At 41.6% G+C, this 17,648-nt stretch overlaps 1 protein-coding gene across 3 annotated transcripts in view; it reads left to right on the forward strand.

Annotated features, from left to right (window-relative positions):
• Positions 1–17,648, forward strand: part of LOC137372068 (mitogen-activated protein kinase kinase kinase 20-like) — a 163,964-nt gene that overhangs the window by 50,244 nt on the left and 96,072 nt on the right. For all 3 annotated transcript variants that reach the window (XM_068035428.1, XM_068035430.1, XM_068035429.1), the window contains 3 exons: positions 1,802–1,830; positions 1,921–2,058; positions 14,215–14,301. In XM_068035428.1, coding sequence (XP_067891529.1) covers positions 1,802–1,830; positions 1,921–2,058; positions 14,215–14,301 — 254 coding nt within the window. The remainder of the gene's footprint in view (positions 1–1,801; positions 1,831–1,920; positions 2,059–14,214; positions 14,302–17,648) is intronic.

The raw sequence follows: 17,648 nt of genomic DNA on the forward strand, positions 1-17,648 counted from the left end.
AATTAATTACATCAGAGGTCTGCAGGGAGGACCGCAGCCTCACAGCTCCAGGGACCCGGGTTCGATTCTGGGTACTGCCTGTGCGGAGTTTGCAAGTTCTCCCTGTGACCGTGTGGGTTTCCTCCTGGTGCTCCGGTTTCCTCCTACACCCAAAGACTTGCAGGTGATAGGTAAATTGGCCATTGTAAATTGCCCCTAGTGTAGGTAGGTGGTAGGGAATATGGGATTACTGTAGGGTTAGTATAAATGGGTGGTTGTTGGTCGGTACAGACTCGGTGGACCGAAGGGCCTGTTTCAGTGCTGTATCTCTAAATAAAATAATTTAAAAAAGAATGTTAAGTACAATGTCTTTGAATCATAGAATGGTTACAGCATGGAAGAATGCCATTCAGCCCATCGTGTCTGTGCTGGATCTCTGCAACAGCAACTCAGCTAGTTCTACTCCCCTGCCTTTTCCCTGGAGCACTGCAAAGCTTTTCAGATAATTATCCAATTCTGTTTTGGAAGCCATGATTGAATTAGCCTCCACCGCACACTCGCAGGCAGTACATGCCAGATCCTAACCACTTGCTACATAAAGTTTTTCTTCACATCGCCTTTGGTTCTTGTGCCAATCACCTTAAATTGGTGTCCTCTGGTTCTCAACTCTTCTGCCAATGAGAACAGTTTCTCTCTATCTACTCAGCCCTGGTCCTCATGATTTTGATTTTGGTGCAAAGAGATGTGTTGTTTTTCAACTGAGGTACAGGGGAATATGGCAAGGTTATGTCCTGTCATCCAAAGTTGTAAATTGCAAAGCCCACAAAACTTTAAAATTGTAAACTTCAGTTTAAGCTTTTAAAGCATTTCTTGCTGTATTCTGAATTAAGACTGAAGGATAAGGTTATTGCAGTCCTTGCCCTGGAGTATTCTTTAAAGAGATTTAAAAATAATGGCAGCATTCAGTTATAATAAATGTTTAAAGATAAAATATATATAGCATCAAGTAGAAGGAAAAGAAGCCCACGTGTTTCAAGGTGCCTTCCTATCACACTTTCTGTGGTATAATTTGTTTTTATTATGGTAAATCTGTTTCAGAAACACGCTTTGTATGCTCAATCCACTAAACTGTAATCCTCATCAGTGATGGCCAGCACATTCACGTAGAGAGCAGTATATCAATATACTAATTACTACATTTGACTTGCACTTTTGAAAAGTTACGTTATTTTAATCTTGGGCAGTGTTACAAAGGGCTTGTTTAACTGATCTTTAGTTCCTATGTACAAACTGAAAACTGCTCTCACTACTGTTCTCCAGCCTTGGCTACACTGTGTAGAGGCAGAAAGTGGAAACCAGGCCCTTTATCAAGTGAGAGAAAATCAATGGAAGTTGTTCACAGGACAAACTCCTGCACCAGTCAGTAGCTTGTTTGGAGCAGGTTGATAAACAGGTGAAGAAAGGATGAGGTCAATGTTCCAAACAAATCATGCCAACTTTAAGTAATTGAATTTTAGAACTACAAAACTGGGCATATTTCTGCAATTTATTCCTTTTGATAATGTAGCTTTATTGTACAATAAATGTTGTGATTCCAAGAATATTTCTGAACTGAATATTTTTCTGTTATTAAGATGATTTTGGTGACAAAAATGGAGGAGTGTTTCATTCCCCAGAGCTAATGTCTCATATCTTAAAAAACCGCAATATTAATTCACTAAAAACATTTGTTTGGTTTTGATTCTGTTCTGTGCATTTGAGAGAAACTTCCTAACTGAAATAATATCTGATCTGTTTCATTTTATTTTAATGTTTTATCTAGTGGTGATTGCTGCGGACAGTGTGTTAAAGGTGAGTCATCACAGTTCTATCTGAGCCTCTTTCGCAGTATTGTGGTTGAAAACGTGGATACTTTACATGGATGCTTTTGCTTTTCTCTAGATATGTGATTTTGGTGCCTCAAGATTTCACTCTCATACAACACACATGAGCCTGGTGGGGACCTTCCCATGGATGGCACCAGAGGTTATACAGAGCCTGCCAGTGGCTGAAACCTGTGACACATTCTCTTATGGTGTGGTAGGTATATCATGCAACACAAAATATGCCATTCAATGAACATTTTAATTATCAAAGCTGTTTATACTTAAAAGTGTTAGACTGTTTCACATCTGCAATATCTCTTAGAATAAGTAAAATCTTGAGAGAGAAAAATTAACTTTTGTATGTGTAATAGATAAAATCCAAGCTATCAAGTTTAGCTACTGTAGTAAACAAAACTTTTGGCGTGTTAATCATATCTAGGTTTCGCTGTGTATTTTTAATGCATTCCAGTATATTTAGGAAGAAAACTAAATACGCCATTTCCACATTTGGGAAAGGAGCTAATGTGGGTATAGATAGAAAAGCTGAATCACTAAATGTGTTGGACTGGAAATTCTGCTTTGGGCACATTCGGCAATTTAAGTACAAATTGTGCTCAAAACTGTGCAGGTTTTGACAGGTGTGGCTGAAATAGGCTGGGATTTTACAATAGGCGGATGGGAGCCGGCCACCAATTGAGAAGTCGGTGGGGAACCCACTTCTGCCTCGCCTGGGAATCCGACATATTTTGCAAGTCACCAGGCTTCAATTGGTGTGAGGCGGGACTTCCACCCGCTTGAGGTAGGAAGTCCTGCCTAACAGAGCTGCCAGCCAATCAGTGGGCCGGCAGCTCCTAGTCCCAGCAGCGCCACCGGGAGCAGGGGCCACTGCTGGGACTACAGCCCAGCTCGAAAAAGATGATGGCGGGGAGCCGGGAAGGCAGGTAAGTTTTGGTTGCCTCGCTGGGGGTAATCAGTTGGGCCCTGTCAAGGCAAGGGTGGTCGATTGGGGGGAGAAGGGGGGTGTGTTGGGTCTTGGAGGTGATTGGGGTAGCGGGGGTGGCCCTCCATCGGGCACAGGGTGCCCGATCATGAGGGCCACCCTGGGACGCTCGAGAGCCACCTGTGTTTGCCAGGCAGCTTCACTCGGTCCTCGGCCACCTGACCAGCCACGTTTAAAATCCACTTGGAGGCGGGCGACGGCCCTTAAGTGCCTTGATTGGCCTGGGGCGGGCTGGCTGTTTTTCGCCCCCACCGCCCTACGCAAAGTGGAGGTGGGAGTGGGTCAGGAAGTCCTCGCGGAGTCTCCCGCTTCATTTTACACCCACCACCCCCCCCCCCCCAACCCGTCACCGTCCCTCTCTTTGGGGGGACGTAAAATTCAGCGCGTAAGATCTGCCATGAACCAGCACAATCTGGTAACATCATAGAATGTGATATTTTTTAAAACTTGTTTTAAAACAAAAACTACTGCATATATTTAGAGTGGTAACTTGCTTCAGTTTTAATAATACAATTGAAAATGGGTTTCTCACAAAATAAGCATTTTTAGTCAGAGTAACGAGTACACCATGCAATCTTAAATAACTGAAAATTACTTTTTAAAAATCTGTACAGAACCATTTGCTTGTTATGTTGGTGTACAGTAGTCAGTTTCTTAGTAAATTAAAAAAAAATTAAAAGCTTTTAAAACATGCCCTACCCCCTTTTAAAAAAAATAGCTTAGTTTTTAAGAGCTTCCTCAAAGGTCTGCAAACAATTAACAGAAATTCCTAATGGTGATTAATTCGATCTGGGGATATGTCCAGTTTTATGGGTGGAGCCAACTTCTAGCACAATTTCTTTTAAAACTAGCACAAAAGATGACAGAAATTTGACTTGCACCGAATGTAATTTGCACTTAAAATTCTATATTCCTTTGCACTGGTTTGGCTGATTTCGGACAAATTGCGCTCAAAAAAAACTAATTCAACCCAGTGGAAACTCCTGCCACTTTTGTATTCAAAGCATTTAGTGCTCTGGTGGCAGTTTTTACTTTAATTGGATTGTTTGAGCAGTTGATTTAGTAGCTTTAAAAATATTTTTGTGTGCCTTGAAAGTTTTCCTCCTGTAGTACTTTGTTTAGTGTTCTCATTGATTAGCTTATTCAGTACAAATCTAGTTTTGGCATTTAACAGCTGTTTATCTTTTTTAGTTCAATTCCATTTTAAAGTATTAAAGTATTTTTAAATAACTACATTTTAAAGTGATAACACTAACCCTGTAAAATTAAAATGTACCCCTGCATTGGCGGTATATCAGTTTGTAGTAAGTAGCTTCTTAAAAAGGATTGTATGTTTAAGGTTTCAGCATTTTGGAGCAATCCCGTGCCCTACTTTCTCTCCATGGCCCTTAATCTTCCTCTGCTTTAAATATTTATCCATTTTCCCTTATAAGATACAGTGGTCTCGACTACTCCCTGAGGCAAAGCATGTCCTACTCCCAACAACTCTAAAGAAATTTCTGCTAACCTCTTCCCACATTCTGCGATCATTTGACATTACTGACCTCTTTGTCATCGACTCCCCAAACACAGGAATTCAATCCCTCTTCAACTTTTCAGCATAGAAACATAGGCTGAATGGACTCCTTCTGTGCCATAAATCTATAATTTACATGCCAACCGATAAAGAGCTATCTAGCCGAATCCCACCTTCCAGCTCTTGGTCCATAGCCCTGTAGGTTACAGCACCTCAAGTGCACATCCAAATATTTTTTATATGCGATAAGGCAATGGGTGCCAGACCCTCATCACCCTCTGAGTGAAAAAATTACTCCTCCCCACTAATCCTTCAACCACTTACTTTAAATCTATATCCTGTGGTTATTGACCTCTCTGCTAACGGAAATAGGTACTTTTTAATCCACTATATCTAGGGCCCTCATAATTTTATGTACCTCAAATCTCCATGTTGAGGCGCTCTCTTGATCCTCAACCTGCCTCAACAGTGCCCACCTCTGCCAGTGGGACTGCCAGCACTCTGATTTGGCTGGCAGCATAGGGAGGCTACCCATCGTCTTTAATTGGATGGCGAGCCCAGAGGAGGCCAATTAGGAGCCTGCCTCTGGTAAAATTGCTGAGCTGATCCTGCTGTCAGCATGTGTGGACTTGGGACTCCCATTTCATCCCAACGTCGGGATCCCAAAGCCTGTAGTAAAATCCTGTCCATTGAGTCATTACGGCACAGAAGTAGGCCATTTGGCCCACTGAGTACATGACGGCTGTCTAGAACAATCCAGTCAGTCCCACTACCCCGCTTTATCCCTGTAGTCCTGCATGCTTATTTCCCTCAATTGTCTGTCCAGTTTCCTTTTAAAATCATTGACCATCTCCACTACCACCACCCTCACAGGCAGCGAATTCCAGGTCATTGCCACTCATAGTAAAAAGGTTCTTTCTCACATCGCCCCTGTAGCTCTTGCCCAAAACCTTAAATCTGTGTCCCCTAGTCCTTGTACCATCAGCTAATGGGAACAGTTTTTCTTTTTCTACCTTATCCAAACCTATCATAATCTTCCACACTTCTATTAGATCTCCCCTCAATCTCCTTTGCTCCGAGAACAACACCAGCTTCTCTAACCTAACCTTGTAGCTAAAATCCCTCATCCCTGGAACCATTCTAGTAAATCTCCTCTGCACACTTTCAAGGACATTCACATCTTTCCTAAAGTGTGGTGACCAGAACTGGACACGATACTCTAATTGTTGGCTAACCAGAGCTTTATAAAGGTTCAGCATAACTTCCCTGTACTCAATATCTCTATTTATGAAGCCCAAAATCCTATATGCTTTGCTACTCTGTCAATATGTCCTGCCACCTTCAAAGATCTATGAACATGAACCCACCCCGCCCCGCCCCAAACAGGCCCCTCGGTCCCCTGTACACTCTTTAGAACTGTGCCATTAAGTCTGTGTTACCTCTCCCTATCCCTTCTGCCAAAGTGCATCATATAACACTTCTCTGTATTAAATTAGGGTCTTTAAAGAAGTAGCTGCTGAGATAGCAGATGCATTGGTTGTAATTTTCTAAAATTCCCTAGATTCTGGAAAGGTCATATCGGATTGAAAAATAGCAAATGTAACTCCTCTTTTCAGGAAAGGAAGGAGACTGAAAGCAGGAAACCAGTTAGCCTAACATCTGTCATAGGAAAATGCTCGAATCTATTATTAAGGAGGTTATAGCAGGGCACTTACAAACTCTTAACGTGGTCAAGCAGAGTCAACATAGTTTTGTGAAAGGGAAATCCTGTTTGCCTAATTTTATTAGAATTCTTTGAAGAGGTAACAAGCACAGTGGATAAAGGGGAACCTGTAGATGTGGTGTACTTGCATTTCCAAAAGGCATTTGATAAGGTGCCATATCAAAGGTTACTGGACAAAATAAGAGCTCATGATGTGGGGTGTAACATATCTGTATCAATGATTTGGATGAAGAGACCGAATGTATGGTAGCTAAATATGCGGATGACACTAAGATAGGAAAGTAAGCTGTGAATAGGACATAAAGGGGGAAATTTTATGCTGTTCCCCATGGCAGGTTTGGAGGTGGGGAGAGCATATAATCGGGTGGAATGGTGGCGAGGTCACTTTTGGGATTGTTTTGACTTTCTGGTTGGTTTGTGGACTGATTTTGAGTTAGTTGGAGATCAACCTGCCAAGGGAGAAACACCCAGCTCATCTTTCCTGCACCTCTCTAAGAGGCACAGAGAAATCCAGTGTCTCGGCTCCTCTTTCTCTACCTCTTTGGAAAAATTTGCGAATCCAGAGTGGGATAACTGAAACCCCTGATGCCACATTTCTCCTGGAAAGCCTACCAGACTACTTCTCGACATCTCCAGAACGAACTGCTCCAAAAAAGATCCCAGTGATCTGTCTCCGTATACCCTGACACCAGACAAAAAGGGACAACGGACATCATTCTATATCTTTTTTTTTCAATAATTAGCAAGTATTTGTCCAAAGTATTTTTTTTTTGTAAAAGAGCTCAGCAGAGAAAATCTCTTTATTTTTCAGTTAACCTGTGTGTGTGTGAGGGGCTAAGGTAAAATGGGAACTTTCATATTTCAATCTGTGTTAATGTGTTGCTTTGTTACTGCTAAGTCTGGTTTTATAATAAACTGATAGTTTGTTTATTAAAAAAACCTGGTTGGTGTATTTTATTCTGGGATAAAGAGTAGAGTATATGATTGACCATATTGGTAACTGGCTAAACATTTAAATATATGTTGTGACCTGTGGGAAAGTGGAACTAGAAAAGACAGTGCACTCCTCCCACCTCAGTTGTAACAGTATATTACTTAAATGGAGAGAAATTGCAGAATTCTGTGGTACAGAAGGATCTGGGTGTCCTGGTACATGATTTACAAAAGGTTAGTGTGCAGATACAGCAAGCGATTAGGAAGGCAAATGGAATGTTGTAATTTATTGCAAGGGGAATGGAAAATAAATGTAGGAAAGTTTTGCTACAGTTGTACAGGGTGTTAGTGAGACCACACCTGGAGTGCTGCATACAGTTTTGGTCTCCGTACTTAAGAACATATATAATTGCATTAGAAGCAGTTCAGAGAAGGTTCACTCCACTGATTCCTGGGATGAAGGAGTTATCTTATGAGAAAAAGTTGGACAGGTTGGACCTGTATCTATTGGCGTTTAGAAGAATGAGAGGTGATTTTATTGAAACATGTAAGTTCCTGAAGCGACATGACAGGTTGGATGCTGAAAGGACGTTCCCCCTTATAGGAAAGACTAGAAGTTGGGGACACAGTTTAAAAAATTAGGTGTTTCCCTTTTCAGATGGAGATGAAGAAGTTGTTTTTCTCTGAGGGTCGCTAGTCTGCCTCAGAGAGCAGTGGAGGCTGGGCCACTGAATATTTTTAAGGCTGAGTTTGATATATTCTTGATTGACAAGAAAGTCAAAGGTTATAGCAGGCAGAGAGGAAAGTAGAGTTGAGTCCGCAATCAGATCAGCCATTATCCTATCAAATGATGGAGCAGGCTTTAGGGCTCGAATGGCCTACTTCTGCTCCTAATTCATATGTTTGTACGTATGTAATTTCATTTGTCACTTGTCTGTCCATTTTGCGAGCCTATCTATGACCTGTTTTCAGTCGATTGGTATCATCCTCACTGGTTGCCACACATCCAAGTTTGGTATCATTGGTAAATTTTGACATTTTACTCTGCACTCCAATATCCAAGTCATTCATATATATCAAAAAAGGCAGTGTTCCTGGCATTGACCCTTGGGGAACAACACTAACCATCATCCTCCAGTCTGAAAAAAACAGCCATTTATCATAACTTGCTGTTTTCTGTCCTTAAGCCAACATTTTATCCAAGCTGACAATGATCCTCCTGTTCCATGAGTCTCAATTTTGTTCACTAGCCTTTTATGTGGTACAATGTCAAATGCTTTCTTAAAAACTATATAGACAACTTGCACTGCTTTCCCTTCATCAGCCTTCTCTCTTAGTTCATCAAAAAATTCAACTAGATTAGTCAAACACAATCTGCCTTTTACAAATAAAAGCAAAATACTGCAGATGCTGGAAACCTGAAAGAAAAACAGAAAGTGCTGGAAACACTCAGCAGGTCAGGCAGCATATGTGGAGAGAGAAGCAGAGTTGATGTTTCAGGTCAGCGACCTTTCATCAGAACTGGCAAAGGTTAGAAGTGTAATAGGTTTTAAGCGAATAAAGCGGGGTGGGGGGAAAAGAGGACAAAAGGGAATGTGTGTGATATGACAGAGGGCCAGAGAGATTAACTGACAAGGAGGTCATGGGGCAAAGGCAAAGAGAGTGTGCTAATGGTGAGGTGAAAGACAAAGCATTAGTGCGGAGGGAGTGTTAATGACAGAATAATGAGCAGCCCTAGCCAAAAGCACAAACATGAAAAAAAAGTAGGCAGGCACATGGTGAAAGACAAAAAAAAGGAACTAAATAAAATAAAAATAAAAAAGGGCCAGTCATGCTCTGAAATTATTGAACTCAATCTTCAGTCTGGTTTTGACATAGTACCACATAAAAGGCTAGTGAACAAAATTGAGACTGTGGAATAGGAGGGTCATTGTCAGCTTGGATAAAAACCAGATCATTGAAACACATCCTGAAGTGTCTTGCACTTCCCGCCTCTTCCTACTCTTCCAGATGGCCACCCATCTCCTGTCCTGAACACACACTGCCTGTGTGGTGGCCACTTCATGGAACGTATAATCCAGGAAACACTCATCCTCCCTAATGCTCCACAGTGACTCCAGCTGCCCCTCAAGCTTAGAAATCCTGAGCTCAAGCTCAAGCAGCTAGAGACACTTCCTACACATGTGGTCCTCCAAGACACATTAAGTGTCCTGAAGTTCCCACATGGCACAGGAATTGTAAGCAACAGGTCTCAGCTGTCCATCAATGATCTAAAGAAAAACTCTTTCCTCTTTTAGATTCTAGTTAGCACCTTGTTTAAACAATTGATTTAATTTTTTTTTTGAATACCAGAACAGCACCTCTTTCCTCACTGCACTGAATTCCCTCACTCACCAAATTCTCCGAGTTTAGTACTCTGTAGAAACAGTACTCTGTAGAAACAGTACTCCATGCTACTTACTTTTAGTAAGGTTTAGCAAAACTTTCTTGCTTTTGCAGTATATTCTTCTGTTGATAAAGCCAAGGATCCCATATCCTTTCTTGACAGCTTTCTTAACTTCATAGGTCAGTAATTGTTTGGGAGATTGGAAACCGAGTAGGGATAGACAGTTTGTTCTCTAATTGGTGGGATGTAATAAATGATGTTCCCCAGGGATTTGTTATGAGGCCACAGCTTTTCACCATATATAGTAGTGAGTTAGATGAAGGAATAGACTGTTGCACATTCAAGTTTGGAAATGATGTGCAGATGGGAGCAGGAAAATGCAAAGGAACTTCGATTAAGTCAGGACAAACATAAAGCAGATGGATTTCAGCGTGGGGAAGTGTGGGGTTATCCAGTTGGGATCTGAAAAAGACACATCAGAATATTTGTGAGACTGCGAGCTATGGAGGAGTAAAGGGATTTACGTCTCCAGGTACACAAATTGCTAAAACCTACTGCACAGGTGTAATAAGTAATCAAAAAGATTGTTTGCTTTTATCTTGAGGGTTGGAATTTTAAAGTGAGGAAATTTTGCTTCAGTTGTACAGGACTTTGGTCAGACACTATCTGGAGTACTGCATTCAGTTTTGGGCACCGAACCTCAGGAAAGATGTATTGGCCTTGGAAGGGGGTACAATGCAAATTCACCAGAATGATACCAGTGCTCAAAGGTTTAAATTATGAGGACAGAGTTTTTCGAGAAGGTGACCAAACAGGTGGATGAGGGTAAAGCAGTGGATGTGGTGTATATGTTTTTCAGTAAGGCGTTTGATAAGGTTCCCCACGGTAGGCTATTGCAGAAAATATGGAAGTATGGGGTTGAAGGTGATTTAGAGCTTTGGATCAAAAATTGGCTAGCTGAAAGGTGGTGGTTGATGGCAAATATTCATCCTGGAGTTTAGTTACTAGTGGTGTACCGCAAGGATCTGTTTTGGGGCCACTGCTGTTTGTCATTTTTATAAATGACCTGGAAGAGGGTGCAGAAGGGTGGGTTAGTAAATTTGCAGATGACACTAAGGTCGGTGGAGTTGTGGATAGTGCCGAAGGATGTTGTAGGGTACAGAGAGACATAGATAGGCTGCAGAGCTGGGCTGAGAGATGGCAAATGGAGTTTAATGCGGAAAAGTGTGAGGTGATTCACTTTGGAAGGAGTAACAGGAATGCAGAGTACTGGGCTAATGGGAAGATTCTTGGTAGTGTAGATGAACAGAGAGATCTTGGTGTCCAGGTGCATAAATCCCTGAAGGTTGCTACCCAGGTTAATAGGGCTGTTAAGAAGGCATATGGTGTGTTAGCTTTTATTAGTAGGGGGATCGAGTTTCGGAGCCACGAGGTCATGCTGCAGCTGTACAAAACTCTGGTGAGACCGCACCTGGAGTATTGCGTGCTGTTCTGGTCACCGCATTATAGGAAGGATGTGGAAGCTATGGAAAGGGTGCAGAGGAGATTTACTAGGATGTTGCCTGGTATGGAGGGAAGGTCTTACGAGGAAAGGCTGAGGGACTTGAGGTTGTTTTCGTTGGAGAGAAGGAGGAGGAGAGGTGACTTAATAGAGACATATAAGATAATCAGAGGGTTAGATAGGGTGGATAGTGAGAGTCTTTTTCCTCGGATGGTGATGGCAAACACGAGGGGACATAGCTTCAAGTTGAGGGGTGATAGATATAGGACAGATGTCAGAGGTAGTTTCTTTACTCAGAGAGTAGTAAGGGCGTGGAACGCCCTGCCTGCAGCAGTAGTAGATTCGCCAACTTTAAGGGCATTTAAGTGGTCATTGGATAGACATATGGGTGAAAATGGAATAGTGTAGTTCAGATGGTTTCACAGGTCGGCGCAACATCGAGGGCCGAAGGGCCTGTACTGCGCTGTAATGTTCTAATTCTAATTCATCTAATTCTAACAGATCACATAAAATTGGTTTAAATTCACTTGATTTTTAAGGGTTGAGGGGTGATCTGATCAAAGTGATTAAAATGATAAATAGATTCAATAAGGTAGATACAGAGAAACTGTTTCCTTTGATAGAATCCAGAGCAAGGGGACATAATTGTAAAATTAAGTCTAGTTCATTTAGGAGTGAAATAAGGAATCATGTTTTCACACAAAGGGTAGTGGAAATTGGGAATTTTCTTCCCCCAAAAATCTATGGGTTCTAGGACAGTGGGAGCTTTTAAGACTGAGATTGGTAGATTTTTGTTAGGTAGGGTAGCAAAGGATATGGAACAAAGTGGGTAAATGGAGGTGAGGTACAGAGAAGTAATAATCTAATTAGATGACCGATTAGTCTCTTCGTGTGAATAGCCTACTCTTGTTCCTGTGTTCCCAAGTATTATCAGGCTATTTTAACGCTATATCTATGGTTGGGATTGGGTGATAATTCTCCCTTTACACAGAGTCGTGAGGCTATGGAATTCAATTCCAGGATCAGTGCTTAATATAGAAACTAATTCAACATTCAGGATTAGATCAGATAGGGCATGAAGGGATAGGGAACCAGGTGGGCAAATGTGAACAGGACTGTTAGCTCATGTGGAGGATAAATGTTGATTAGACTCGTTAGGCAAATGGCGTTTTTCTATGTTGTAACTTCTGTGACTCTGTGATATCATCCTTGGCATTCTTGAAAATAAATGTTATTGTTTCTCTTTCTTTTAATCAAATTTAGTCAAATTAGTTTGACCTCTTTTTGCCATCCTTTTGCTTTCATAGCAGAATAGTGTTTTTGAAATGTTGACCTTTACATTTGTTGTAAGTAGTTATGTTTGTCTTCAGGTATTCTTAGTTGCAATGAAGAAATATAGTTTGTTGATCTGTAGTTTCCATCTTAACCACTGATCCTGGAATTTATTCCAAGGCCTTCTGACTCTGTTTTTCACCTACCTGAGCCCCCAGATTTATCTGGCTGTGTTGAAAACAGTCACAATTATAGAATCCTAAAATAGCACAGCACAGAAGGAGGCCATTTGGCCCTTCGAGTCTCTGCTGGCCCTTTTGAAGAGAAATACAGTTAGTCCCACTTCCCTCATATCCATGCAATTTTCCTGCTTCAAAAATTTATCCAGTTCCCTTTTGAAAGCTATGATTGAATCTGTTTTCCCCCACACTGTCAGGCAGTGCATTCCATTCCGAGTTTGATCAATTGTACCAAGCTCAGTGCACTGATATGGTCTTCTGGTATATATATATATATATATATATGGAATCACAATCCAATTAACTTCTGGGCGGTGTTATGGGAGTGGTCTCTTGCAAAGAAAGCTGCATGTAGTATCTGTATGTCACTAGAAGCGAGCTGCTTTTCTCTTGTTTGTGTTGATAATCCAAGTCAAAAAGCATCATCTGTAAAGACATTAGTAGATCTGTATTATCACCCAAACTCCTTTCTTAGACATGGTATCTCTAAATGTCATTAGTAACGACCTGCTTAATAACTGTTGTTGTTCTAGCTGTAGTCCCAAAGAACCATAGGCATCTCTCCCTATTAGAGACAGTTGGCCAGATATAACGAGTGGTGTGCCACAGGGATCTGTGCTGGGGCCTGGACTTTTTACAATTTATATAATGACTTGGATGAAGGGACTGAAGGTATGGTTGCTAAATTTGCTGATGACTCAATGATAGGTAGGAAAGTAAGTTGTGAAGAGAAAATAAGGAAGCTACAAAAGGGATATAGATAGGTTAAGTGAGTGGGCAAAGATCTGGCAAATGTTGTATAATGTGGAAAAATGTGAAATTGTCCATTTTGGCAGGAAGAATAAAAAAGAAGCATCTAGATGGTGAGAGCTCTGAGATGCAGAGGGATCTGGGTGTCCTGGTGCATGAATCTCAAAAAGTTACTATACAGGTACAGCACGTAATTAGGAAAGCTAATAGAATGTTATCGTTTATTGTGAGGGGGAATTTAATACAAAAGCAGGGAGCTTATGCTTCTGCTATACAGGGCATTAATGAGACCACATCTGGAGTACAGTGTACAATATTGATCTCCTTATTTAAAGAAGGTTGTAAATGTGTTGAAAGCAGTTCAAAGAAGGTTTACTAGACTAATACCTGGAATGGGCGGGCTGTCTTATGAGGAAAAGTTGGACAGGCTAGGCTTGTATCTGCTGGAATATAGGCGACTTGATTGAAACATGTGAAATCCTGAGGGGTCTTGACAGGGTGGATGTGGAAAGGATGTTTCCCCTTGTGGGAGAATCTCGAATTAGGGGGTCACTGTTTAAAAATAAGTGGTTGCCCATTTAAGACAGATGAGGAGTAAATATTTTCTCTGAGGGTCGTGAGTCTTTGGAACTCCCTTCCTTAAAAGGCAGGGGTAGATAGATTCTTGATCATCAAGGGGGTGAAAGGTTATCGGGGGTAAGCGGGAATGTGGAGTAATCAGTTCAGCCATAAACTTATTGAATGGCGGAGCAGGCTCGAGGGGTCAACTGACCTACTCCTCCTAATTCGTATGTTCGTATCTGTAGCTTGAAGGTTACCACTCTGCAAGCGTGGGGCAAGGCAAGGAGGAAGGCCTCCATGGGCTACCACAGCCGGTACAGGGGTTGAACCCGAGTTGTTGGCGTTTTTCTGCGTCCCACTCCAGCCATCAGCTAACTGACCCACACAATGACCCCCTTAATAGCTAGAAAAGCTAGAGAAATTATCAGCATTTTATTGTTTTTGTGAATAGGATTGGATATACATTCAAAGGTGCACTCTGTTTTGCAGGTTCTTTGGGAAATGCTGACGAGAGAGGTCCCATTTAAAGGCCTGGAAGGCTTACAAGTGGCCTGGCTAGTAGTGGAAAAAAATGAGGTACTTAGTATATTCTTATTAATACAATATAAAAAAGCTTGTTTTTCTGTGTGTTTTAATAGGTTTGAGTGTTTGTTATTTCTGTTGAAGCAGTATATATTTCTAAAATTTTGTGGTGACATCTCTCTCCAATACACACATGCACGCACATGCATAATTGTGTAGTGATTATTTACTGATTTTATAATCCGGAGGTCTGGACTAATAATCCAGAGAACATGGCAATTTTAGAACTTGAATTCAGTTTTTAAAAATCTGGAAATATAAAGCTTTTATCAATGAAAGTGATCATGAAACTGTTGGATTGTCATAAAAACCCAGCTTGTTCACTAATGTCCTCTAGGGAACAAAACCTACTGTCCTTGCCTGGTCTGGTATACGCGACTTCAGTTCCACATCAATGCGTTGACTCTTTACTACCACTTGAAGTAGTCTAGCAAGTCATTCAGTTGTATCAAACTGCTACAAAGAACAATGAGAATAAAACCTGACTGACCACACGGCTGCAACCGAGGCATTGAATCAGGACACGACAAAGGTGTGCTCAGCCCAGCCGACCCTGCAAAGTCCTCCTCATTAACATCTGGGGGCTTGTGCCATGCTGGGGGAGCTGTCTCATAGACTAGTCAAGCAACAGGTTGGCCCAGTCAAACTCACGGAATCATACCTGTTGGCTGTGTCTTGGAACTCTCCCACCCACGGAACAGATCCGGCAGAGGTGGTGGCAGCGGGCAGGAGGGTTGGTTCTGGGAATCCTCAATATTGACTCCTCACTCCTTGAAGCCTCGTAGCTTCTGGTCAAATATGAGCACGGAAATCTCTTGCTGATTATCACCTCCTGCCTTCCCTCAGCTAATGAATCATATCCTTCCTGTTGAACACTACATGAAGGAAGCAGTGAGGTTTGCAAGGACACAAAATGGATTCTGGATGAGTGAATTCAATGTCCATCACCAAGAGTGGCTTAGTAGTACCACCAGAAATCGAGCTGGCTGAGTCCGGAAGAACATAGCTGCTAGATTGAATTTGCAGCAGGTGGAGAGAGAACCAACACAAGGGAGTAACCAACTTAAACTCGTCCTGACCAATCTCCTCGTAATAGATGCATCTGTCCATGACAGTATTGGTAGGAGTGACAATCGAACAGTCCTTGTGGAGATCAAGTCCTGTCTTCAGACTGAGGACACCCTCCCATCATGACACACTCATCATGCTAAGTGGGATAGGTTAAGAACAATTAGCATCTTAAAACTGGGCATCCATGGGACGTTGGACCATTAGTAACAATAGAATTGAATTCAACTCAATTTGTAATCTCGTGCCCAGCATATCCGTCACATCTCCATCTTATCAAGCCAGATGACCAACCCTTGACCAATGTGCAGTGCAGAAGAGCGGCACCAAATGTATCTGAAAATGAGATATCAACCTGGAGAAGTTACAACGCAGGTTTGTATACATGCTAAACAGTTAAAAGCAGCATGTTACAGAGGGAGCTAAGCGATCCCACAAACAATGGATCTGGTCAAAGCTCTGAAGCCTTGCCCTATCATTAATGAATGGTAGCAGACATTAAGCAACTAATGGGAGCAGGAGACTCCATGAATATCCACAACAATGGATGAACACAGGCAAGGCTGGAAGTGTTTACAACCATCTACAGCCATAAATGCCAAGTGGATGAGCCCTCTGAGTCTCTTCCTGAGATCCCCACCATCACAAATGCCAGTTTTCAGGCCTTTCAAATCCCTCCACATGACATCAAACTATTGAATGTGCTGGACACAGCAAAGACTGCAGCCCCGCAAATTTTCAGGCTGCAGTGTTGAAGACCTGTGCTACAGAATTCAACATGCTCTTAGCCAAGTCGTTCAGTAGATCTCTTAAGTCAAAAAGCAGGACAAATCCAATCCAGCCAATTACTGCCCCATCAGTTTGCTCGCAATCAGTAGCAAACTAATGGAAGCAGTTGTCAACAATGCTATCAAGTGGCACTTACTCAGCAAGAATCTGGTCACCGATGGGCCACTTAGCGCCAGACCCCATTACAGCCTTGGTACGAACATGGGCCTGGATGGGTGCAGCTGCACAGCATTCAAGAAGCTCAGCACCATCCTGGACAAAGTAGCTTGCTTGCTTGGCACCCCATCAAATAGCCTGAACATCCATCCACTCTTCTGGCATATTGCGGCTGCATTGTCTGCTATCTGTGGGATATAATGCAGCAACATGCTAAGGCTTCTTCAGCATCACCTCCTAAATCCACAGTCTTGACCACCTAGAGGGATCAGGGCAGTGGGTGCGTGGGAACCTCCAAGTTCCCCTTCAGGTCACAGCATTCTAACTTGGGCTAATATCCCTATTCCTCCATCATCGCTGGGTCACATCCTGGAGCTCTCTACATAACAGTATTGTGGAAATTTAGACTGTACCAGTTCAAGAAAGTTCACCACCCTTCTCATAGCAACTAAAGATGGGCATTAAATGCTGGCCTTACAGCGAATGGCTATATCTTGAGAACCAAGACTTTTTTTTTTAAAGTTCATCAATGAATAATAGGTCTGTTTTGAGTTCAGCCGCTTAGTCTAAAAATTTACAATTTTTAATGACCTTATTGAAGCCTGCTTGGATTGGTGTCATCATAAATTACATTTTAGTTTTTAACTGAAATACTTCTGCTGCAAAACTAAAAATGTAATAAGAGCAAAATACTGTGAATTCTAGAAATCTGAAATAAAAACAGAAGATGCTTGAAATACTCGAGGTCTGGCAGCATCTGTGGAGAGAGAAACAGTTAAACCCTCAGGTCCGAGGACCAGTTTTGATAAAAGGTCATCAGCTTGAAATGTTAATTGTTTCTTCTGCTATTTCCAGAATTTTCTGTTTTATTAAAAATGTAATGAGTCTGTTTCATTTTCTGTAGAGCATTGCATCTGTAAGTGCCTGGATCTCCTTTTTAGTTAGTATTACATTATTGAAAGAAAATGGCTACGGAATATATGTGCATGTTTTGAAAAAGGAGAAGGTCTTTTGGGATTGAAAGGATTAATTGACTACGAATGATGAGCAAAATGATTGCATCTGAATTCGATGTGCCATTTTCAGAGGAATTTGCTGATAAATTTCACATGCTTCCTGCTGATGTCTAAAAACCAGAAGTAGTATTGTCTTTATTGTAATAAAGGAACTGGTTGTACAATATTCCTCTGTGGAGAGATATCTCTTAGCAACTAAGATACATCAGGTTTTAACCCCATTTGTCATGAATTTTGAAAACTTCTCTTAAAAAAGAAACTGTATAAAATATGCCCAAGTGTCTCACTATCAACATATAGTTGACAAGTTAA

The sequence above is a fragment of the Heterodontus francisci genome, chromosome 7 (assembly GCF_036365525.1).
Source record: "Heterodontus francisci isolate sHetFra1 chromosome 7, sHetFra1.hap1, whole genome shotgun sequence".
Taxonomy (NCBI): domain Eukaryota; kingdom Metazoa; phylum Chordata; class Chondrichthyes; order Heterodontiformes; family Heterodontidae; genus Heterodontus; species Heterodontus francisci.